The sequence below is a fragment of the Miniopterus natalensis genome, chromosome 10 (genome assembly GCF_054644295.1).
Source record: "Miniopterus natalensis isolate mMinNat1 chromosome 10, mMinNat1.hap1, whole genome shotgun sequence".
Lineage (NCBI taxonomy): Eukaryota > Metazoa > Chordata > Mammalia > Chiroptera > Miniopteridae > Miniopterus > Miniopterus natalensis.
This window is the reverse complement of record NC_142090.1, coordinates 17,832,757-17,852,002: the sequence shown is the minus strand read 5'-3', so window position 1 is coordinate 17,852,002 and position 19,246 is coordinate 17,832,757. Positions and strand designations below refer to the sequence as shown.

Here is a 19,246-nt window from a genome sequence, read left to right as displayed (position 1 = left end):
CTATAGGATGTTTATCTAGACTTTTGAACCCCATACTTATCATTGAATATTTTATTGATTTAATTGCTATATTCTTATGTTTATTGTGATGTTTACTCACAGGAATTTTATCAGATGTCACTGACAGAATACTCATTTTATTAGATAAGGTAACAGCATTTCAACTTACGTCAATTACAATCATTTCTTATTGCAGGTTCTATTTTTATAAGTGCATTACTGTTTAAACATGCCTGTGCATCTTGGCTTATCTTTTACAGAGAAAGCAAAGAGACAATATGTTACAGATTCATCCTTTCTACTTCACACAATTAACCTGAATATTCATTCTTGTTTTTTAATATATTTATAAACATCACTGTTCTGTGTGAGATACTATATATGGCATTTTTGCTTGTTCATTTTCTAATACAGTAAGTTTGATTTTCCTGTACCTACTGGTTGTTCTGGAATGTACTCTTTAAGTGATTGGCCTTCTTTTGAGATTGTTTGAAAGTCTCTCCTTAGGGTAGTTTGCATGAAATCCTTGGCCAGTGATTACAATAAACTCTTGTCTTTAGTTAGAAACATCAGTTGCTGATTTTCTAGTGTAAATATCACTGTCTTCTTAGACTGGACCTTTGATTATCAGTTTAACAAGTTTAAAGCTCAAAAAGTTATCTAATGAGTAAACTAACTTTTCTATTTTTGAGATATTTTCTTGTGCTAAAAGACATATAGACTTTCCTTTAATGGCACAAGAATAAAAATTCTTTCCATGCTGTATTATGGAGAAGATCTCATTGGGTCTTTATGTTTATTCCTTTACAACCATACTGTGGAAAAGTTTACCATTGGTTTTTTCACTGTGGACTCTTGGAGTTGGAGGAAGAAGAGGAATTGGGTCAGCTGATGTGAAGAGCAGCATCCCATAGAAATGACCATACGTGACATATCAGGGAGAGATACATTGCTGTGTATACCAAGAATATATTCAGACAGGCTAAGTAATGAAAATATGAGAGTCCTTGAAACATGAATTACAGTTCAGTTCACTTTGAGTGTTTGCAAGGAAACTTGGAAGCAGATGCAGCCAGTGAGAGAATAAAGCCTATAGGGAATTGTGTTCTTCGGAAGAATCTTTTAATAGCTTTTATATATATCATTTGTGGCATCTTTAACAGTAGCTTTGGTATTTGTCCTGAGTTCTGTTAACAGGGGCAGTGGCTTTGGAGGCAGTTTATTGGTAGCCCACACATCTTTTACCGTTTTTGGTACCTGTCGATTGTCTCTGCCCTGAGACAGTGACTCGTGTTATCACACTCTTTGCTAATCTGTATTACATTACATTAAACTAAAAAGGGCAACTCCGTGGGTTGACATCAGTTTTTATTGACTCAACTATGATGTTTAGGGAAACAGAATGAATTGACTTTGCTGCAGTGGGAAATTTGTGCTCTTTGTCCACTGTACTAATGGGAAGCAGGATCACAGGGCATGACTTGGGGATGGGGTGCAGCCCTTCACATGATTAGCTCCTGGCCTTAGAACTAAAGGAAGAATGGCAGGCTAGTTCACTGAGAAATGCTGGGGTTTAGTGCGTGGTTAGCAAAGGATTATTTTGTGTCCTTTGTCCACTATTTCTCAGCTATATGTAGGGCTGCAGTGAGGAACACAAACATCAAGCAGTAGTATCAGACTTGTCAGTGATCAGCATGCCAAAATGTACTTCCTTGTTACGTGACAAGTAGAGAAAACATATGGCAGGCAGGTGGTGGTGGCAGCATCATTATCAGCTCACAGTGAGATTGGCAGTTCATTTGCAGGTAGTGATGCCCACCTGCCATGGAAACAGTACACCACTGGGCACCCGGAAGCCCTCACGATCGTGTCCTTCTAACAGTGTGTAGCCTGCCCCGCATAATTCTTATTGGTTGGCAGACATTGCCTAGTGGTGACCCTGGCCTCAGCCAGGGACGTAGTGTGATGAAATAGGAACATTGAAGTTTCTGGTTGTGAGCAGGCCAGTTTTTTATTTTTTACTTTTTAAAAATAAAGACACCTGTTAACTTTATATGTTTAATGAGCAACTGACCATTTGCTTATTTTTAAAAACTCAATCTTTTTTTCTTCTTCCAAATGTAATTTAAAATTTTCCAGTCTCAGAAATTTACATTGATAGTGAGAAATTGAAAGTACCCAATAATTCTACCTTTGGAGGTGAGCCCTTCTACCAGTGTTAGGTATATTCCTCCAGATTCTCTCTCTGTATGTGTCCTGGATCTTATTCCACCATGTAGTATTGTATGTACCATTGTGCACTTGTTTTTTTCATTAGAGCATACTTCCATAGTAGAGCGATAGCTCTCCCTTGTTTTTAAGAGCAACAGTATTTTTGAGAAGTGCTGGTAATACACTAGTGGAAAACAAATAGCCATGATCACTGCCAACTTGGAACTCATGGGCTAGTGTGAGTTAGATCGCAATTTGTAATTATGCATTTATGTTAAACTACCATGAATGCAAAGGACAGAGTGCTTGTACATATATCTTTGTTTCTATAGACTAAATTCCTAGATGTGGAATTGCTGGGTCAAAGGATATCCACATATTAAATGTTAGTACAATTGCCAGTTTGACCTCCAAAGATGTACCAATTTTGGTTCCTGCCAACAGTGAAAAATATCGCATAGGGAAACACATGAAAATGGAAGAAGTTTCATTAGACAAAAGCATGGATAGCACTGATTAAATGAAACTGGAAAACTGGATAGAGATGGGAAAATTATGGTGGGACACAATGAAAATTCCCCAAACGTGTAGATCTCCACCAACAGATCTCCAAGGGAGATCTATTCTTCGTAGAGGAAATGTGTTAGAGCACAAGACATCCAAAATTATTTGACAGTTTTGTAGGAAGTCCATGAGCTATAGACTACTCTATCCCATTCTGTGACTGCCTCTGAGAAATGGTGAAGCAGGCACACTTAGTTAGACGTGTGATACCTGTACATGTTCCTTGAGTTGGCTCTTCTTTTTAGAAAGCAGGAAAATAGACAAAGATATTTCATATACTGAGAAAGGTGGAATAATTAGTCCTACCTTAGACTTTTCCTCCATTTTTATGGGTTATTGGACATGTATTATAATTATTATTACCTTTGGGTAACCATGTATTTTTCTGGGAATGTGATGGAAGTATTTCCTTGAATTTCCTGAAGATTTTGCGGTTAACTGGGTTTGAGGTAAGAGCTATCTGGCCATTGTCTGGCTCATGCTGCTAATTATTGTCTTATGGAATGCATGGGTAGAATTACCAAACAGATACACACACATTTAATTGTGGTAAAATGCACATTGCATAAAATTTGCTGTCTTAGCCGATTTAAAGTGTAAATACCATTAAGTAGTGTTAAATATATTCACATTGTCATGCAGCCAATCTCCAGAACTTTTTCATCCTGCAAAACTGAAATTCTGTGCCCATTAAACACCATTCTCCATTCCTTCCTCCCTCCAGCCCCTAGCAACCACTATTCTACTTTGTTCTTTTGACTACTGTAGATATCTCATTTCAGTGGAATTGTACAGTGTTTCTTTTTTGTGACGGCTTATTGAACTTAGCCTAATGTCCTTGAGGCTCATCCAAGTCATAACATGTGTCAGAATTTCCTTTCTTTTTATGACTGAATAATACTCCATTTTATGTATATACCACATTCTGTATACGCATTCGTCACTTGACTTGACAGACTCTTGGGTTGCTTTCGCCTTTCAGTAATTGTGAATAGTGTTGCTATGAACATGGGGTACAGATATTTCTGAGATCTGCTTTCAATTCTTTTAGATTAACCATACCTAGAAATAGAATTGCTGGATCTTATGGTATTTCTGTTGTTAATTTTTTGAAGAACTTGAACAATAATTTTCCTTCTTGTCCCTGAGAAGTTAGCGGTGGACACTGGTGAACTGTGAGTTTGGGAAAGGCTTGTTTGTCTACACAGTTGCCTCGAGCTGGCTAACTTCACGAATTTGGGATGCAAACACTGCATTTCACCTAAGTTTATTGTTCAATGCTAATAGCCTAGTTTCTGAATATGTAATTTGTTTTTGGCCTGGGGAGTTGGCTATATGCATATCTACTGTGTTTGTTTGTTTGTTTGTTTTTAAAATAGTAGCTATATGTCAGGAGACCTGGATTTGGAAGTGGACACAGATGGAATTCAGGTTGGTCTTTGCTCAGTGTCTGTGTGTAGTTTTAGACATTGACCTTTGTGTTATTGCTCTATGCATGCTGTGCCTTTGATCAAGGAACCTTGTTTCATTTAGTAGGCCTCTGTTTTCTGTGAAATTCAAAGAGAGGCTGGTGTGTGTAAAGTAAGAAAGGCCTATGATGTTAACACCTGACTATCTTGGAACCTTTTCTTAGCAGCAAAACTGAAAATATTTTATAACACAAGTGCTGTATCCTTGAGCTATTTTTCTTTGTGCCACTGGCAGGTATTTCTTAAGAATTATTATACTCTTCTTTGTATTTCTACTTTGAGGTCATGACATACTTCTTTCAGTCCAATTCACCATTCTAAGTGTAGCCTTTAGTTAACTTACCTGAATATATATTTCCTTTGTCTGAATGATTTCTAAGTGCCAGCTCATGGGCATGCTAGAGAAATGGGTGTGCTCTGAACTGTGGTGAATGAGGGATGGCTTTTCTATATTGACTTTGGTCACTCAGACAATACCTAGCCCCCAGAGCAGTAGAATTTATTGGAATGCTTGACAGTGTGAATATTTTAGCCCCCATTTTATTGCTCAGGTGTCCCAGTTTGGTCTTTTGGTGAGTGGAGACATTTCCTTCACAGACTGGCATATATTTGCAGAGGAAATGTAATGTAACCTTGTTATTAATCCATGTCATAATAATATCCCTTTTCTCCCCAGTAATTCTTCTTAGATGTCATTAGGCAAATCCTTTTTCTTCATATCCCTAAGCCTTGCATTTAGTTTTGTTACTGTTGTTTTAAAGACTGGGTGACATTATGTGTGTTCTGCACAAAGGCATAACTATCTCTGTATATTTGTGCTGCTTGTGTGGCTCAGCTCCTCCAGGGAAGGTTCTGGATGAAATGATTTAATTTCTCCTGACTGATGCTGACCTTGGACAATTTGGACACAGATGACTGTGATTGACACTTGTATAAAGCAGAAAAAAGGCCCACACTCAACTTCCAGCCTCTAGAGCAGGGGTGGAGAACCTTTTTTCTGCCAAGGGCCATTTGGATATTTATAATATCATTCATGGGCCATACAAAATTATCAACTTAGAAATTAGCTATGAAAAAAGCTCCTAGATTTATTGAATTCCAAGTCCCCCCTGCGGTTGCCTTGGCAGGGAAAGACCAAATGATTTTAGGCTGAATGTTCCCCACCCCTGCTCTAGACAAAGGCAGTAGGAGATGATAGCTTTTATGAGGGGTAAGAAGAGACATGCAGGGGACACAAGGGACAGTTTTCAGTAGTGCTTCTGGGGCCCCCAGCATTCTTTTTTAGGGACAAGCAGTGTTGTATCAAGATTAGGTATTGGGATGAGTTACACCATGATACAGCAATGAGTAAGGTAATGGTCAGAGCACTAGCACAAACACAGATGATACTTTCTAGATATATTTGTAAGTTTATAAGGACTTACGAATCAAGAGGATTAATGAAAATTCTCGCAGCTGGGAGGTTATTTTCAAATAGTGTTCTGTTTTTCTCTCTGATCCCCATCAGATTTACTTGAAATATTTTCAATTGTCAAACTGTATTTCCATAATGATTTATATGTGCCTATTATTTACCACATACAATAAACTGTGCAGTATATTTTCAGTCCATTTTAATGATATGGTTGTTGTTAGGTTGCTATGACTACTTCTAGACATCTTTGCCAATCTCTTACGACTTCTTATATATATGAAATGGTTTCACATATATTTGTGGATCTCATGCCAGTGTATGCTTCTAATTAAATATTTACCAAACTGCATGTTTATTGTGGAGTTGTGATGTCTGCTTTAGTGAATGCCTAATGCCAGATAGACCCTCTTTGTGTCTCTAAGGGTCCTGTGGTAAGCTGGATTTTACCTTTCCCCCTGCAAACAGATGAAAGCATTTGCCCATTCAGCAAGGGAGGTGGGGGACAGGGGTAAGGGGTTTGTTTTGCCAGAAATACATCAAATAAGAAAGTTCCTTGACTCTGTTTATAGAGGTTTGTGAGCACTATAGATTAACATTCCATTTATGAAAATGAAATGCGCTTAAAATAGTTCTGACCCTGTGGGGAGTTTGGAAGGGCGATTGTAGATGGGTGAAAGCAACATGAATGCATGTGAATAAGCAACCAGCCTTGGCACCCAGTTACAGTGGTTTTGAAGGGATGTTACAGAATACATGTGAGCTGGGTTGCAGAGGTAGGAAGGGAGCTCAAAGATGCTAATGAAGCATATACGCTGGATTATGGTTATAAAAAAATGGTTCACATCTACCAATTCTCATTTTCTTTCTAATATCAGTACTCAGCAGAAGCATTATTCATACCTAAAAAGTCGTATTTCATTAAACTGAATTTCTAGTCACCAGCCGTCCATTAGAATAAAGTTCAGTCACTATAGTAAGGAATTCTAGAATTGTGTCAGCAAATCAAGAATAAATAAAATATAGCCATTGAATTGATAGAAGTCCCTAAAAAGTATGTTCATGAAACTATTGAAGAGAGTATACTTCCTAAAGGTAGTTTTAAATTAGAGGATTCCCCCCCCCCCCCTTTCTACAGATTTATTTTCATCCAAATTCTTTTTTGAAATTGAAAAAGTAAGTGACTTATCTTTCTAGTCTAGTCAGGTAATAGATTTTTAAAATAAAATGAAGGATAAGCATTTTATACCTGGTTTTTCAATATGCTTTAAGAGTGTTTTCAAGGATTCGCAAAACAGGAGATAACAAAAGTTCCCAGGAGAAAATAGAGAAAGTTAGAGCCACAATAGCTAGGATCATATAAGACAGGAGTGGGGCTCAGAACAAACATTCGAGGCATGCAGTCAAGCACTTGAAATGTGACTGGTCCAAAATGAGATGTACTATACCTGTAAAATACACACTGGATTTCAAAGACATATCAGAGAAAGAATCTCAATGCTTATTTTTTTATTGTTTATAGCTTGATAGGATGATAATCTGGGATATTTTGAGCTAAATAAGTATTTTTTAAAATAACTTCATCTATTTATTTTTCCTTTTTAAATGTTGCTAGTAGAAAATGTAAAGGTACATATGTTGCTCTCATTTGTGACTCTCATTGTTTTTTTTGTTACACTGTACTGCCCAGAAGGAGGTAAGCTTGACATCCTCTTGTGTTGAGTAGCCAGCCCCTCAAATGTTTGCTGCTTAGCTGAGTTTGGGTCCAGAAGCAGGACTATGAACCTCCTAAGAATTTGTTTTGAAGCTCATCCTATGTCTGATGATTGGGTGATTGAAATGTGTTTTAAATTTTAAAAAAATAGATAACTCTTATGTTTCTAGAATAATTACGTAAGATACTTTTTAGCAGGAAAAAAGTGAGAATACATAAATTAAATATTGAATATTATGGAAGGTCCTTTTATGTTAAAAACAAATGGAAACTTGGTTTCTCTTTGTTCGTTGTCTTCTTAATTTTGAAAGGCAAAGAGTATCCTCCCAAAATATGTTTAGTTAACCTATTAATTGAGATGGTTCCCTACACTCTGCTCCAGTTGCATTTAGTAAATAAAATCTCCAATAACTGGTACCTGCAAGGTTAATCTGAAAAATGTCTAAATAAATACTAAATAGTATGTCATTCTTTAAGCCCTATTTATCTCTAAGTTGGAGTGAATATTTATGAGGTATATATTCTGGTTTGCTGTGGCTCCTTAAGGAGAAAAATATGTTTAATTGAGTTTTTCTGCCTTATGATTTCAGTAGTCTAATGATTTAAGTCAACATTCATCTTATTTATGCATATATGTGTCTAGGCATTTTTACTTTTTATCTCACGGGTACTTATTTAGCACTTGCTTTGTGTGAGGCTTGCCTTTAACAAAATCAGTATATGTTTATCTAAAAATAACTGACTTGTAGAGCTTACCCTGAGTCAGGCCCTGCTCTGAATACCTCATGTATATTATTGCATTTCTTATAACAGCAATATAGGTAGAGTTATCCATGTTAAACTGAAGCACAGATAAGTTAAATAACTTATCCAAGTTCACATAGCTCATATGCAGAATTGCTGGGAACTAAACCCTGCAGCTTAGAAGCTCAGGGTTCATGCTCTTATCTAAACTATAAAATATCTTAGTCTACTTTTGTTTCCTGGCTGCATTAGCTGCACTTGCCTAGATGATGATGTCTTTTCTGCATCTGGGGTACATAGAGGCTTTCTTTAACTACCTGGAAATTCTCTCTTGAGAGTGATGGGTCATATAAGAGCTTATTTTGAGAGACAGGGTATTTATTACAGCTTTTTGTGAATTTATGATTGGCCATGATGAATAGTGGGTGGGATTTTATGTCAGTTATGCAAAATAGCCTCACATAACAGCCCTAGTTATATTAAAACTAAACTCAGGCTGTGGCCTGGAAATGTTGTGGATATGAAATTGTTCTCCTTCCTACCTTATCTTTTATGCATAGATAGTTCAGATTTTGTCATTTCATTATCATCAGCATCATAAACTCAGAGGTCTTTGGTAGTTTGACACTTTTCTAGTGATTAGTTGTATGAAGAACATTCATAGATCCTCAGAATTTCTTATGTGTGGCCCAAAGATATTCTTTTATACTAAAACTGCTTCCAGTCTTTATAAGAGATTGAGATATAAATTCAATTCTAAATTTTCATCTTAGTTCCTCTGAAGGGCCCTTGAAATTGCTTTTAAGGAAAACTCCACAATCTAATGGACCAAAGATGAATTAGATTGCCTTCTACCCTTTTCTTTGAGAACCTCTTTGAAAAACAAATAATGTGGGAAATTATATATATTTTGCTTGCTTAGTCTGTTTATAGGAATGGCTTTGATTAAAGCTTTATTCCAATTTCAAAATACTCCTCCCCTCCTCAATCTTTAAATTAATATATTTTTGTTATATAAAACAGCAGAATGGTCAGTATCTTGATAAAATGGTCTTCAGAATGCCTAACCCATTTCAGAAGTGTCCTTCAGAATTTTGTCCGAAAGGGTTTTGTCTGAAAGGGTTCCAGATTATATATGTCCATTCATGAAACGAATATTTCCTACATGTATACCCTTCTACTGTGCAGGCCCTGCAACAACAATTTCAGTGACTAAAAGACACGGGCTCCCCTCTCCTGGAGCTTACAGTCTTTATGTTTCAGTTTATTGTAGTAAATGTAAGGTAGGAATCATCACCGGAGAAAGAGTTCTTGCTTCCCCCCTCCCCCCCAGGATAAAAATCAGGCGAAACAGATTCAAAAGAAGGTTTACTGAAAACAGGATGGAGGGAAAGGAGAAAAGGAGGGAGCTTGATGCATCAAGGGAGTGCACTAACAGAGTCTGGCTCCCCGAACTGCTGCTGGGGTCTGGTTTATGTGGAGCTGGGCTTCTCCACACAAGTGCAGAGTAGGTTTCTTTGTTCTCCAGGTTCCCGCCCGTGGGCTGGCATTGACTGGCACAGGCCCGTTGGTTTGGAGAGTGCCTAAAGAGAAACTTTAATCTTATCGAGGAGAGACTACAAAAAATAGAACTGAAGAACATTTTCATCCATCTTTTCTTTTTTTTTTTTAGGTATATCTTTATTGGTTTCAGAGAGAGGCAGGGAGAGGGGGAGAGAGAGACAGAAACATCAATGATGAGAGGGTCGTCATTGATCAGCTGCCTCCTGCATACCCCATCCCCCACTGGGAATGAGCCGTAAACCCAGGCATGTGCCCTGACCGGGAATTGAACCACGATCTCTTGGATCCTAGGTCAGTGCTCAACTGCTGAGCCACGCCGACAGGGCTCCGTCCATTTTAAGAGAGGCTCAGCCTGTCTCATTATTACAAAGGTCCAAGAAAACACTATGTAGTACACCATTTTTAGCTAAGTTATCTTTTAGAATTCCAGAGTTCAATGATTCTCTAAAGTTCTAGTCTAGTGTGCTCATTTTCCAGGTGATGAAAAAGTGAGAACAATAATGTGATAGGACTCATTTGTAAGAGAGTGACAGGTGGGGCCAAGCCAGAGCCCATGGCTCCTTGTTATTGCTGTAAAGAGGGATCAGGCCCTGCTTTGTGCCATGTGCATGTAAAATACGTACTTGTATACTAAACAGGAGTACCTTTGTTTGAAAAATGAGGACCTCATCTGCATCATCTTATTATTTCTCTTTAACTCATGCCATTCCATATGTACTTACCCACAGCCACGAAATGCAGGTTATCATTTATTCAGATGAAGGCGTTGCTAGTATTTGCAGTTGTTTTAATTGAAACCATTTAAACTGTGTTTCTTTTTCAAGTGATTGAAAAGTCAGTGATGAGTATCTGAGATGAAAAACTCCAGCGTAGGGGAACAGATCTCGGAATCCACAGGAGAGGGACATAAATGCTAATTATACATTGACTTTAATTCCTGATTTGTCATGGCTGCCTGCAGGTGTGTGTCTTGGCTATGGGCTATTCTCAGGGCCTCATTTGTATTTGAGATTTTCTTTAATAATGATGCCTCCCCAGTGAGCTCTTTAATGTCCTACTTATTTTCAGTTCTCTTTCTCTAGATATAGGAAAAAATTAATTGGCAGATAAATGTAGCTTTTGGTCGTTTTGGTTATTGAAGAATTAAGGCCTTTTTTTTCTCTTCCCATTGATATCCCTGAGGGACATTTTTGGGGATAGCATGTCTTTTGGCCTTTTGGACTAGAAGATGAGATGCTCAGTGTTCATTTTTGTTCTTTGTTATTACCCCCCCCCCCCCCCCACATACACACACACACTACCACCACTCAAGTGGCCTTCTTGATGAGTAGGCATTCCTTCTGGGTAGAGAGCTAATGTGACTCTGTGCGGTATATTTGGCACTGAAGAGCTGCTCTCCACTCCTGTGTGCTGAGGAGGCTTGGCACTGGTACTTACAAGGTAACCTTGAGATTCATTTAGTTTATTTTTAAGCAGGAATGGATTTCTTTTCCGTGGTAATAGAATTGAGGGCTTGACCTTGTTAGATGGATTGAGTGAAAGGGTATGTCACCCTCTTTCCCCATCTCCACATATTTTTTGACTTCCCACCAAATGCCCCCAATTATACCATACATTGTGGCTATCTATGCCTTTTTGAACATGGCCTGAGTTATTTTACATTCCATGATGCAGGCACCCTTGAGTTAGCTTCTGTACACTGCTGATTTCCTGTGTGATTTTGCCATGACTCCAACAGATATCCAGGTATACTCCTGTCCCTCTTCCTGCTTCTGTAGCTTTGTTGTAGGGCTTTGCCAGAGATGAGTCAGGTGTACCAATGTAGACAGCACAGAGACCTCCTTCCCCTCGTGAGGATTTGAGTCAGCCACCCCTCTCTGTGTGTAGACTTCCCGTTCCTTGCCCTGTCTGGCCTGTACTAACTCTGGCTGGCTGCACATGGGGAAACTATTGAAACCCCTTTGTTGGAGGTAGGTACAAGTTGTTCAACCTCACCCCCACCCCAGTCTGATCATGCTCCTCACATTCTCTACCCATCTCTTTAGCTTTACACAAGTTGACTGAGCAATAATTTCAATGCAGGCACCTGACTGTAGGAGTCATCTTTACCTTGTCTTCTTTTCTGTGTTGCTGTATTATGACAGTACTTTTTATCCTTAGCTCTTAATTGGCTTTCTCTCTGGCATTGCTCCTTGTTGCTTTTGAAATGTGATTAGATGGAGTGTTCAAGTGTGTGATCTGACAGAGTTTTGAGGCAGCTGTCCTTTTCAAAATTTCCATATTCATTTTAAAATGAGTTTTTGAAGACCAGACAGTTTGAAAGGATTTTGATGGTGCTCACCAGCAGTGTGGCTGAACTTGATGCCTGTGCTGTAGGCTGTCTTTAACCTGATCCATGGGAACTAAAGACATGTTTAAAAAAAAATGGAATTCTGGACTTTCAGGCTGTGAGGCAGGCTTCAGGCTGCTTAATCCAATGTGTGTCTTCCATATAGGTATGAAAACTTGGCCGTGACCCAAGCCAAGCATATGCCTTAATTGTAAAACAGACCCTGTATGTTTGCTAAAGGATATCACACACTTTTTCTTTTGACACACAAACATGTTTATTTTAAAAGATTTCATAAAGAAAAAACATTGCTTGATATGTCCATAATCCATATATTTAGTGTATACTTGGATTAAGCAGCTTTCCTATTTTAGAATCCTAACTTCCTAACTGTTTGTATACATATCCTTTCTTAACTCAAAACGTAAAGATTCTTCTGATCCATTTATTCCTTGTTGTTTTCAAAATTTCCTAACTCCAACTTTGTTGATATTGGGTATAGTTAGCTATGTCGTTTGGATTCACATACTGTGAAACCAGTCCCAAGCATCTTTGTGATTGTCATCTTGTTTGATCTTCTTGCTAGTTCTTAACTTGGTCCTTGAGAATTTATGGCAGACTGAAATTACATGCAGTTTTTCTGTAGAGGCATTTCATATTTTTAAGAAACTGATTTCAGAGAAGTCTGAAGGTTAAACAACCACGTTACCATAATATGGAGGAGTCCTGCAGGGACGCTGCCAACCCCTGCTCTGTCAAATATGATTTCTGTGGGGCCTTACATGTACAGCCATTTATCTCTTTCTTGGTATCAGTCACCTTTTTTTAAAAAAAAACAAACACTATATATTTTTAGAGCAGCTTTAGATTCACAGCAAAATTGAGCAGAAAGTACAGAGTTCCCCTCCTCTCCCCCCCATCCCTCCCTCCGCTACTATCACAACCCCCCCACCAGAGTGATACATTTGTTATGTTGAGGAAACTGTAGTTACGTTAGGGTTGACTCTCAGTGGTGTGCTTTCTGTGGGGTTGGGCAGATGTGTAATGGCATGTATCCATCATTATAGTATCATAGAGAGTAGTTTCACTGCTGTGAAAGTCCTCTGCTGCGCCTGTTCATCCCTGTCTTGTCCCCCAGCCCCTGGCAACAACTGATCTTTTTACTTTCTCCATAGTTTTGCCTTTTCCAGAATGTCATAGTTGGTATTAAACAGTGTGCAGCTTTTTGATTGGCTTTTTTCTCTTATGTATTTCCTCTGTGTCTTTTCATGGTTTGATGGCTCATTTCTTTTTAGCACTGAATATTTCTTTGACTTCGTGAGCCACTGTTTATTTATCCATCCAGCTGTTGAAAGACATATTGGTTGCTTCCAAGTTTTGGCAGTTATATATCTTTATATAACTATAAACACCTATGTGCAGGTTTTTGTGTCGATATAAGTTGTCAGCTGTTGGAACGTTATGGTAAAAGTATGTTTAGTTTTGTGCAAAACTGCCAAACTGTGTCTCAAAGTGGCTAACTATTTTGCATTCCCTCTAACAGTGAATGAGAATTCCTGTTCCACATCCTCACCAGCATTAGTTATCAGTGTTCTGGATTTTGGCTGTTCCAATAGGGGTGTAGTGGTAGCTCATAGTTGTTTTAATTTGCATTTCCCCAATGACATACAATGTGGACCATCTTTCATATATTTATTTGCCACCTCTAAGTCTTTTTTGGTGAGATGTCCAGGTCTTTTGCCCTTTTTAAAATTGGGTTGTTCATGTTCTTATTATTGAGATTTAAGAGTTTTTGCTATATTTTGGGTAACAGTCCTCTATCAGATAGGCTTTGGTGCAGATATTTTCAACCAGTGTGGCTCCACTGTCTTTCCGTTGTTGTTTTTTAATATCTTAGATCCAGAAAATCAAACTGTGAATGAGGTAAGATTTCACATTTGTCCGGACACAAGTAGCTACTAGTGAGCTATGTGCAAAGTCCTAATCTTAACTTCCTTGATTCTTTATTTTCAGGTCAATGTGACTGTGGACTACATTAGAGCAGCCAGCCCAGCCACAGAGACGGTGCCTGCCTTTTCAGAGCGTACCTGTGCCACTGTCACCATTGGAGGAATGTGAGTGCTCAGCTGTAACTAAGAGTTCTCTTCTCGTTCACGTCTCTCCTTCCTTTCACCCCGATTTGCTTTCTGCTGCTCTTAACACAGTGATTTATGATTGTTACGGGCCTGTATGGCACTTTATGTTTGTGAAGTACTTTTTAATCACTCACTAGCTAATCATATACTTCATTATTATTGTTATTTAAGATTTATTGGGCTCTGTGTACTTGGCATTATGTAGCACATTATTACTATTAATAATGCCATTTATTGTCAGTCAGGCCCTAGGCACTATCTAAAAGTAGTTAGAAAGATTCTCTGCATATTAGTTTAGGAAGTTCAATTATAGACCAAAAAAAGGGGGGGGGGGAAGAAGAAGAGAGGTTAATTGGACATTTTCTTTGTGTAGTTGTATGTAATCAGTAGATGACAGGGTCTTCCCCTTGAACTGTGCTGGCTGTCCCCTGGTTATATTCTAAAGTCTCCTGAGAGCTTGATTGATGAATAGTCTTTCAAGGGAGGTATCTGTTGGGGGAAGGAGGAAGCCTGCTGGGCCTTGCTTCCACAATAAATATTAAAACAGTCAGTCAGTCCCCAGTAGCAATTCTTACTTTGCATAAAATATTCCAGCATGGTAATTGTTTCCTTCTCTATTTAACAATCTTAAGTGCTGTTTGTTACCAAACTGGTATTTTTCTTTTCTTTTAAGGGAGCATGATGGAAGGGAAGAAAAGAATAGGTTTCTTATCAAAACAGGGATTGTCTTATTGGAAGTACAATGAAGCCCATTAGGAAAAACACCTCTCAGCTCCAGCATGCCTCTGAAAGGAAAGAGGATCTTGCAGCTAATTTACCTTCCAGAAGTTCTCCAACCAAACAGGAACCTTTCCCTTCCTTCGAGTTATCACATTTGGAAATAAGTGTTTTTAGCCACTGTTATCACTCCTGTAGCAATCTGAGACTTCATTTTTGCCGAGAGGATCTTATTATAGCCTTTTGATGTCACTACCTGAGCACTATCACAGGTATCATGTTTGTTAGAAACAAGCTTCTTGACTGATTAGATAATAATTTTGACGTGGAAGAATGTAGGAAATATTTTGGCCATTCTTCTATCTGTATAACTAGCAATATTTAGTATCAGTTCATGACCACTTCTTAGGGAGCTTGATGCAAGCTTTTCTACTGTGGAGAGCTGGAAGTTATTCCCTGGTATTAAAAGTTTTACTGACACAAACAAGGAATCCTCTCAGTAGATAACTGCTCCTCCTATCTAATTACTAGTAAAAACAACATCAGTACTGTAAAAATGTATATCTTTATTTTTGGCAGATGGCTTTCTCCCCTGTTTATCGAATAGTCTTTTAGAGTGGATTTGTTTCATTTAATTACCACTGAGGTATATTTTGAAAGTAAATTTACACTGCTTAAAATGAGATATCCTGGGAGTGTTCTTTTTATTGTTGCTTTTTTTTTTTCTTCTTTTGGTGTTTTTGTTTTTTTTCCCCCTTTATTCCCCCAGAATGTTCTGTAGGAATTTTAATTTTTTAAATATATCTTTAATGATTTCAGAAAAAGGAAGAGAGGGGGAGAGAGGGAGAGAGAGAGAGAGAAACATCAGTGATGAGAGAGTCATTGATTGTCTGCTCCCTGCAAGCCCCCCACTGGGGATCGAGCCCCCCAACCTGGGCATGTGCCCTGACCTGGAATCGAATCACGATCTCCTGGATCATAGGTTGATGCTCAAAGGCTGAGCCATGCCCGGCTGGGCCTGTAGGGATTTTTTTAAAGACAATTTGAGATAACTAGTTTCAAATTTTTTCCAGAGTAGGGTGTTACGGCCATGCCCATGCCCATGCCATGAAACCTTAAGGTTTCAACTGCATTGATCTTGGCTTTGACCAAGATTACTCTTTCAGGCTAGGCTGCCTTTCTGCAGAGGTCAGGTGACTCTGTTCCAGCCAATGTTTTTGTTAGATTCTTAGTAAAAAGACATCAACCTTTTAATCAGTTTGGTCAGCTAACACAGTTGATTGAGCTTGACAAGGTCATGTTCCTGCCAGGGGTGATAACCTTGACCTTCTACTTCCTGGTTCTTGTGGTTAGATTGTAAGAAATAATATATTTTTTTATGATTTACCTTGAATTGGACCAGCCTTGCAGGGTACCCGAGAAGCATAGAGTTCCCTCTTAGACTTGTTTCTACTGAACTAGACTTTGGAGTAAACTGCCCATCTGCAATTGGGAGACATATAGAATTTAGTGATATTGTTGAGGCCAGCCCTCACTAGACATTAAGCTCCTTGAAGGTAGTGATTTTTGTCTCTCTTATGCCTTATTGTAGTCTCAGTATTCAGTATGGTAGGAGTTCAAAAAATTTGTGAATGATTTGTTTACTGTATTGCAAAGTGTACCCTTATGAAGCATAAGAGGGAGTACTGGATGTTTCTTTTGAGTTACAGGTTTGTTTTTATCTGATCAATATTGAAAAGCTTGTTTCCGATAGTTTTCCTCTTTTGTTTGATTATTGGAAGCTCAGTCCAGAGATACTACATCTCTAGAAAGTGTACCTAGAAGCATGCTTTTATATTCCAATCCTACTCATAGCTTCTCTTATTTTCCCTTTGCCTTGATTTTGTTTTGATTTACTTTTTTCTGAATTTTCTATACTTAACTCCAAATAGTATTGTAGAAAAGTTGAGGTAATATATATAATAAAAATGTCCAAATACTTGACTTATATTTAGAAGTAAGATATACTAAAAGCATTCCATCTTGTTTTAATGGTTAGTTATTAAAAAATATTGGCTAGAGAAGGGGATTTGATTTTTTAAATTTCAAATATTTTAATTTCATTTTAAACACACACATTTCCAGATCTTTGCTGTATGAGCAGCATGGATCAACTATGATATTCTGGTGAATTGCATAACTTCCTCTTTGGCATGAGGACTTAAAAACACTAATTATGGAACCCTATATTTTTGTGATTTACTCCTCCCTCGTCTATTATAGTTGTCCTTTTATTTATTTTGCAGCCACTTTAAAGCCATTTCTCCTTATCAAACCTTTTTAAAGTATTTATCTGTTTTCATACATATCCTTTTTGTATTCATATTTCAATTATTAATGTAACATTTAATGAGGTACGTAATTAAAATAATAAGCACAACCAGTATACACAAATCTGGAGACAGAAACAAATGGTACAACAGAGGAACAGAAGTGCACAGGTGTGCCAGAGTAGCCCTCAATCACTCTTACCTGGCATCAACCAGTGGGTTTAGTGAGTTATAGAAAGTCCAGGTCAGTTAAGGGAAGGTTAGTTAGGAGAGCTTTTATAGTAATGCATTCCCTCTTTCAAAGATAGGCTTTTGTCCAAACTTGTAGAAATGATGTTGAATTAAGAAGCAATCCAATCTAAAATATGTCTGTCATCATCTGTAGGCTTACCCACCTACAGATTGGCCCTCATAGTATCTAGTGGCTTTCCTGTTACTCAGGAGATCAGCTGGGATTCTCTTGACTGTGGAAGAGCTTTCCCTCAAGCTGCTGATTCCAGGGGAATGAGAAAGATGAGGCAGATGAGATGGAGGCTCTTACAGGGTTATTTCAAAGCAGATTTTTAAAGGAATTTCACATGCCCAAGTATGTAAATTGTCTATATCCCCAATAGGGCCTGGTCTAATCCTTCTGTTTTTCCTCTTGATGTATTGGGGGTTGGGGGGTTGAGTCACAGCATCTCCAGGAGGCTCTCTCTGGTTTGGCACAGCCTTCAACTCCCCGTCTCTTGCCCTCTGGGGAATCAATGAAAACAAGGTTCCTCATTCCTCTAATAGATTAATTTTTTTTATTAACTTCACTGTGGAGTGGCAAGAGTTGTTATCTGCTAATCAAAACAATTTAAATAAAAAAATAAAAAGATCAAACTTTGAATTGTTTCTCATTCTCTGGCTCCCAGGCTGGGAATTAGCTGATCCTTTTAGGCCCCGTTTGTGACATGAAGCTGTCAAGATGGCGCTTCCTGTTAATTACTTTTTATTGTACTTAAGACACTTAAATAACTCTTCTTGTGATTTAGTCTTCTATGTAATTAGCTCCAGTGATTAAAATCTCGTTCTTTCACTATTGCCAGAGCCTTCTTGAAGAGTGAGATTTTTCTGGGGTGACCTTTACTTGTGTTGGACTTCTCAATTACTTTGAGCTCTAATTTGGCAAACCTATATAATCTATTAACTGATTGCTCCTGTCTTTCTGCATATCACATTTTCAAAGAAATGTGGTAAAAGGAAATTTGTTCACATTTACAAAGGGGCACCTAAAATATGTAACTTAGGGTCAAGCCTCACACATACACGCTTAAAATTAACACCACCCCAACCCCTATCCCTGGAAAATTGTCACAACCCAGTAGATGCAGTGTCACTAAGGTAATTCCTCCAGTGCTTCCTATTATGTGAAGCATTTCACAATAATAGGAGACAATAGATATGGCCCATTTTGGGAAAGTGAATGCCACAGAGATGGAACTATGGACTAGGAACTGTTGGAAAATGCCTGTTTATTTTCTGTACAAGGTCACTGTTTTTTTTTTGAGGTGATTGTGTGTTTTTTAACAGTGCTCTTCAAAACATTGTTTAAGTCTACCGGTTCCCTGCCTTAAGGCTTTCACTGTCAGGCTTAAACTCCTGTCTCTAGAGTTTTCAAATCTTAAAACATACTAATATCTGACTCTCCAGCTAAACATAGGAAGACACCCTATTTTCTGGCCTAGTGTTCTTACTCAGAGTGTCCCACAACATCCTGAAAGTACACCTTTGACTCCTGAGGAAGTACGGAGACAGTATTAATGCCAGTGGCTCGGCCAGCAGTTAGGAGCTGGGTGGTAACCAACCCTTTTCTCTACAGACAAATTGGTTACATTTCACCGAACTTAGTGGGGGATTTCCCCCAACCTTTTCCTACTTTGAAGGAAAAGTATACCCCAGAATAAGGTCCCGCCACCTTAAATCATAAACACTTAATTAACCCCCACCTCTAAAAAGAGCACCTTAGATTGTTTTCTGGAAGTCAAAGGCAGATTGATTTATACAACTGTGCTGCTTCTGCTGTGTTGAGTGGTAGAAGTATGCTTGTCCACCA

At 38.2% G+C, this 19,246-nt stretch overlaps 1 protein-coding gene across 1 annotated transcript in view; it reads left to right on the top strand.

Moving 5' to 3' along the window:
- Nucleotides 1-19,246, top strand: part of SND1 (staphylococcal nuclease and tudor domain containing 1) — a 418,687-nt gene that overhangs the window by 172,449 nt on the left and 226,992 nt on the right. Inside the window, exon 12 of the mRNA XM_016213329.2 lies at nucleotides 14,019-14,119. Coding sequence (XP_016068815.1) covers nucleotides 14,019-14,119 — 101 coding nt within the window. The remainder of the gene's footprint in view (nucleotides 1-14,018; nucleotides 14,120-19,246) is intronic.